Genomic DNA, 6,381 nt, shown 5'->3' with positions numbered 1-6,381 from the left:
CCTGCCGTGGCTCACCAACAGGTGAGTGCGGAGCTGCCACGGTGCTGGGGCTGAGGCTATGCCTGTGCGGGAAAGGGGAAAGCTGCTGCTCCCCCCGCCCGCCCCGATTTCTCTGGCTGGCAGGACATGGGAGGCAGGTGTGGATTTTCGTCCTGCACATCAGGTGTTGCCCCAGATCCTTCTCTCATGCCAAGTTGGTGGCTGAGTTTAGGCGGCACTGATTTTAGGCGGCCGCCCCGTGTCCTGCTGCACCTCTGACCTGCTCAGCTTGAAAATGCTGGTGCTGGTGGCTTCCACGTGACAGCAGCCACAGGGGACCTGAGCATCCTCCCCTGCTCTCAGCAACCCTCACCCTGTGCCCCACAGCAGCGCAGGGGTGAGGGCATGGCAGGATGAGCTAGAGGAGAGGGGAGGCAAGGGTGCATCCCTGGGGAGCGGGGAAAAGGGTCTGGAATTCCAGCTCATTGCCCCAGTGGGGTAACAGACTCCCCAGTTTAACAGTTAGCCCAGGAGTGTATTTTTGCATGATAAAACTGAAAATAATGAGATACATAGAGCTGCATCTGAGCGCTTTCTGGCTTTTAGCTATGGGAGTATTTGGGGCTTGGTTTTGTTCTTGTCATTTCTAACATGGAGCGGGTGCCCTACCCACAGCAGAAAGCCTGGGCTCTGATGCAGGGCTTAGCAGGACTGATCACCCTCGGTAGCTCTGGGCCGTTAGGGAAATGAGCTAATGACTGGAGACCATTAGGAACCACTGAGAAGACCACGGCTGGTTATTGCAAGGAGCAACAAGCCATACCTACTCTGGGTATCAATTACAGGCACTAATTTGAATGGTACATTTGCTTTTAATTTGCCAGTAACAAATGAAATCGTTCTTCCCAGGTTAATGCAGAGAGGAGTGAAGTTTTTTCATAAGAAGGTTGAATCTTTCCAGGAGGTGAGTGGCGATGTCGAGTCAGGGCAGAGCGGGCACAGCCCCGTCCCGGCATGGAGAAGCAGCATCCAGCAGGCACGTGCTGCTCCGGGATGTCCCTTGGCATGAGTGATGGGCCAGGGGACAGCGGCAAGACTACGCCAAGACCTAGGAAACAAATTCTACCAGGAAAGATAAAGGCTCTCGGGCATCAAGAGATGGCTGAGAGGGGACGGGGTAGTGCATTTGGCCAGCACTGAGTGAAGATGCAGTCAAGCATCGGCAGTACAGCTTTCCCTTAAACTGCAAACATTCTCCTTGCCTGCACACATGGGGTCTCTGCGGGAGCCGTGCCGGGGAAGCTATGCCCTGGATCCGGCCCTTATGGTTTATTCATTACCAGACTGTTGGACCGAGTACTTGGCTTGGCTTTGATGCAGGAATCTCCTGCCGCCCGTGGGTAGTGCCCTTGGAAGCATCACTGTGTGTGCACTGCTCACTGCGCCGCGTCTGTCTCTCGTTAGATGTTTGCCCAGGGCATGGATGTTGTAATAAACTGCACTGGGGTGCGTGCGGGGGAGCTGCAGCCTGACCCAGAGCTACAGCCCGGCCGTGGACAGGTCATAAAGGTGAGGTGGGTGCAGGGCTTGTGTCCCCTCTCTTTTTTCCGGAGGAGCCATTCGTTAGCTACCTTATGAGGAGATATGCCCTCTAGGACAAATTGCGGGCTTGTGGGCTGGACCCACACTGGGCTCAGGTCCTGATTCCCAGGAAACGATGGTCATGTAAAATCCTCGTGTGTGGGGGGGCCAGAGCAGAAAACCTGGATCCTGTTCCTGGTTCAGCCGGGGGGATGCCCTGAGTCTCCAGCCCGTTTCTTGGTTGGGTGAAGGTGGGGGGAGGCCAGAGGCATAATGCCAATAATAAAAAGACATAAAATCCTTGTGAGAAGAGGATGATTATTTGGGGAAACACAGACTCACACCAGGTAGGAAGCTCCTCTGCTTGCCTGCCTGCCCTCCAATCTCCCTGTCTTCCCATGGCGGCAGCGCAGGGAAGCCAGCGCCGTGCTGTACATAGAGCCTGAGCAGAAGGGGGGGCATCACATGCAGACCCCAGCGTCCACGTTCGCTGAGATGCCCACATCCCTCCCGCTGCCTCCCTGAGCCAGGGACCCCGCTCTCCAGCTCTCCCTGACCCTCTCCCCTTCGTCTCCCAGGTCCTGGCCCCGTGGGTGAAGCATTTCATCATCACACACGACATTGAATCTGGTATCTACAACTCGCCGTACGTCATACCGGGGTAGGTGACGGTGGGCGAGGCAGGGTCTGGCTGGCATTAGCGATGCTTTGCTATCAGCGCTCCTAAAGCACCGGCTCAGACGCAGCTCCCTGCTGACGTCTGCCCTGCAGCACCCCTGGTGCAGCAGCCCAGGCCTGGGTTCATACCTGGCCTGATGATGCTTTTATTTGCTGCGTGGGAGGAGAGCAGAAGGACGTGGGCAGGCAAAGCAAGGGAGCTCCCTCGGTTGGCACAGAGAGCACGAGCTCCCTGCGCAGGCCCCAGCTCGGCACTCGGACGCGAGGTGGGTCCGGGCTGGTCCTGGGCTCCCGGGCTCTTGGATCAGGCTGCACCACAGGGCTTCGATGTCCCTGGTCTTGTCCTTTTCCAAGGAGCAAATCCCACCAAAGCAAAACGCCAGTCTGGGCCAGGTCCTCAAAAGAGCCAAACACTGACAGTGGGGCAAGCATTTTGGGAGAGATCTTTTGTCTTCACCTTTATACCCAGTTCTTTTGTCATTGGTGTTGACAAAACTGCTGTACAGCAGCTCGTCATGGGGAAAGGCTCTTCTGATTCATGCTCCCATTAAAACCAGTAGCAGGAATCCTTTTTACTTTAATAAAAGCCTACCCTAAAAAGCTCAGCCCTTCCCGCACTGTTACCCTGAGCTGTGCCTGCAGCTGTTGGTGAGACGTCTCCTGAGGGCATCCCATTCGGTTTAGCACCCATGCGGGGCTCCCTGCCACCTCCCTGCGGGAACCGAGGAGGAGTCCCAGGGGAAAACCTTATTTCTGTGTCCCCATAGCAGTGAGGAGGGCTGAACTGAGATCCTGGCCCCGAAAGCACCATCTCCCGAGCTCAGCAAGCGGCCTGTGCCCAGGCGGAGCCCAGCTTCCAGCACTTATCTTGCACTTTCCACCTGCTTTCCACCAGCAGCTTTCTTAGGGGAGTCGGGATCTATTTGAGATGGCAGCATATGCATGTACCCAGGGAGATAAATTGCAGGAGAAATAAATACATGTCTGCTGTTCATCCCACCTCTGTTTCCTCCTGAGAGCAGCCATCTACTCTGCTTTGGCAATGGAGAGAGTTTTTTTAAGCTGTAACTTGAACACTGCATTTCTGGCACTTCCTATTGTGCTAATATTTCAGGATTAGGCAATAAGCCATTATGTAAAGAGGAACTTTGAATGCTCACAGCCCCCAAGCAAAGTATTCCAAGAGATTTCTGATCACAGTCCCAGCTACATATGAATTCCTCTCCCTGTGTTTATTTTAGCTTGAGCTGTCATAGCTGGGCACCAGGCTGGCTCCCGAAGGAAGCAGCCAGGTCCAGCTCTCAGGCGTGGGGGACACCTCTGCCACGCTGGAGAGCTCGGCCCCAGGGGCTCCCCTCCTGCATGCCCTGGCATTCAGCCCTTTTGTCTTTGTGCTTCCTAGGGCTCAAGCAAGGCTTTAGAAGGGTCCAGCAGGTACAGACACCCCCAGCTCCCCCCAGCCTTAACCTGTCTTGTCCTCTGTTAATCCACAGGAGTTTTGAGGCGGCAGCAACAGAAATCTGTTTCTTTGTGTTCCCCACTGCAGCCATCCTGTTCCTTCCAACTCTCTTCCCCAGCCAGGCAGGAGCAGACCTGTTTGATAGAAGATGAAATTAGCTGTTTGGTTTGCCCAGGCAAGGGCCTTTGGGGTGCTGATAGTATTTAATGAATGACTTGCTCATGAGCAGACATGCAGGCACCGCTCTCTTGCCTGCTTGGTGTGAGAGTTTCTCTGGGAGGAATACATTGCAGGCTCAGGGCGTAGCAGGATCCATACATCACACACACGCAGAGTCCCTCCGTGTGATGGCCCAGCAAAGGACGGCTGGACACTCACCACCATTTATCTCCTTTGGCTTTTGGTGCAGGAGTGAGTTCACGGTCTTGGGAGGGATCTATCAGCACGGCAACTGGAACGAAGAAAACAGCGCCCAGGATCACAAAACCATCTGGGAGAACTGCTGCAGGCTGCTCCCTGCTCTCCAGGTGGGTGACCCCGACCCAACGCCCACCGCCGGGAGGTGGGGAGGGAGGGGGCACGGAGAGCCCGGGTGCTCGGGCACAGCTGAAGCCGCCAGGGAAGGATGCTGAGGACAAACCACAAAATCTGAATGAGTAACACACGGTGCCTGCCTTCAGCAGGCCAGGAGAGCTGTAAAGCGACCGTTGCTTATGCAGTGTCAGCTGCCGCGCCGAGAAACATACCAGTGACAGGTGAAGCATGCACATAGAGTAACCCTGGGCTTTTTGCATGCACCTCACAGCAGCACGTAGCACTCAGCTTAGGGTAAAACACGGGGGGGTGGCACAGCTCGGTGTTTGTGTGTGCCTGGCCGTGTTCACCACGCACATCTCGGGCTCTGTACACCTGGCTGATCGACAGGCAGGGTCTGGACTGGCATCACTGTTGAGACAACGTTTGTAGGAAAAAGGAATTACTGATATAGCTGGTAAAAAATTAGAACAAAAGCTTTGGGGGGCCCAGCCCTTTGGTCGTGGCGCATCCCTCCTGCCTTTTGGCGCTGCTGCATTAGAGAAAGGCTGGCGTGTGGTGAGGCTGGTTTGAATCCACACCTGACGCTGCGCCCTGGATTAGCAGCAAAGGCAGCGCTAATTGCGGTTGCCCTGCTGGCTCTGCAGCGGGCTGGCGATGTGCGGGCTGTGATGCAAAATTGTTCTGCCCAGTCGCCCTTTGCAGCATCACAGGAGCCGGTGCAGCAGCAGGGATGGGGGAGCCTCTGTCCCTGCTCATTGCAAGAGCCCTCATCTCGCGGATCGCTTAGTGCCGTGACGTTTGGCTGCTGCAATTCGCAGAAATACTGTGCAGGTGCTGATGTGCTTTTGCTTTCAGAAAGCAAAGATCGTACAGGAATGGAGCGGCTTGAGACCAGCGCGCCCCTGGGTTCGCTTGGAGCGGGAGCCCGTCCGCCACGGGCATTTCCAGGCAGAGGTACTGTGCACAGCCCCCAGATGCCGAGTGCCATTAACCACCACACTAATTGTGCATCAGTCACTGCGACCTTGGCAGTGCAACACCAACGTCCAGCTAACGCTGGTGCTCTTCAGCCCACAGCTGCACCGCCCTGCGTTCATTGGTGCTCGCCCTGTCTCCCCTCTAATAACGGGTGAATCTTTGAGCCAGTTTCAGCCCAGTGTCAGAGATGAGTGTCAAAGATACTAAGTTTTGTTGGATTTTATGGGGAGAGTGGGCAGGGAGTGCTCCTGCCAAAGGAAAACCTGCAGCTGGAGCTTAGTCCTTAATAGACACCAAAAAACCCGTACGGGAGAAAAACTCTGGCACGGGCTCTGCTGGTCCCAGAACCACATGAGGCACACGTGAACCATGTTTTGGTGCCAGCATTTAAAGTAGCTTGGTTTTCTGCTGGGAGCCCGTAAGTGTATAGCCCTTGTGCATGCAAACTTCATGTCTCCATTTAATAAAACCCAATACGCAGTTTTTAATAAAATGCTCAGGGCCTCCAGCACTGACACCAGGTTGTTGGTGCAAAAGGTTGGACTTCTTGAGATTTCTTCCAGTTGGAAGCTCAGCAGCAGCATGAAAGGAAACCTGGTGAAGGCACAGAGGGAGACTGGCAGGGCTGTAGCTGCCGTGGGGCTCTGGAAAATTCAGCTGCCTCTGTGTAGGTAAAGCTGGGTGTCTAGTGTAAAACTTCCCCCGGACAATGGCTCTTTAAATTGCCTTCCACGGCTAATGTATCTTTTAAGAGAAAGGAGACCAGGGATGGCACGAGTTTCAGTGTGCCATCTGTTCTCGGGCCCTCAGCACAGCACCTTTTCATGTAGGACCACATCACTCCTTAGCGCTGTCGCCTGAACGCTCATCAGCAGACCTGCAGAGGGAATCCTTGATTCGATTGCGTGCATATGTCTCTGTACAGCTTGGAAGAAGAGATTAAAGCTCCAAAGGGGATGGCGACTGCAAAATGTAATTAAATGTAATGAAAATATATTCAATTTTTAGCTGGAGAGTCTTGGAAAGAAAACGGTGTATTTAGGCAAAGCCCAGAGCACAGTTCAAAGCCATGCTGTATTTGAAATAATTTATGGATTGCTCTGTTCCTTTATCAGCACATCATATCTGCGCTGCCTTGGCACAGGAGAGGTGTAGCTATTGATCCCAGC

At 54.4% G+C, this 6,381-nt stretch overlaps 1 protein-coding gene across 1 annotated transcript in view; it reads left to right on the top strand.

Moving 5' to 3' along the window:
• The window catches only part of DAO (D-amino-acid oxidase), an 8,841-nt gene that overhangs the window by 1,958 nt on the left and 502 nt on the right, over positions 1–6,381 (top strand). Inside the window, exons 4-9 of the mRNA XM_009334442.1 lie at positions 7–21; positions 889–943; positions 1,444–1,548; positions 2,139–2,221; positions 4,107–4,224; positions 5,090–5,188. Coding sequence (XP_009332717.1) covers positions 7–21; positions 889–943; positions 1,444–1,548; positions 2,139–2,221; positions 4,107–4,224; positions 5,090–5,188 — 475 coding nt within the window. The remainder of the gene's footprint in view (positions 1–6; positions 22–888; positions 944–1,443; positions 1,549–2,138; positions 2,222–4,106; positions 4,225–5,089; positions 5,189–6,381) is intronic.

Source organism: Pygoscelis adeliae, unplaced genomic scaffold (assembly GCF_000699105.1).
Source record: "Pygoscelis adeliae isolate BGI_AS28 unplaced genomic scaffold, ASM69910v1 Scaffold262, whole genome shotgun sequence".
Classification (NCBI taxonomy): Eukaryota; Metazoa; Chordata; class Aves; order Sphenisciformes; family Spheniscidae; genus Pygoscelis; species Pygoscelis adeliae.
Note: the sequence above shows the minus strand (reverse complement) of the source record. Positions and strands in the feature narration are given on the sequence as shown.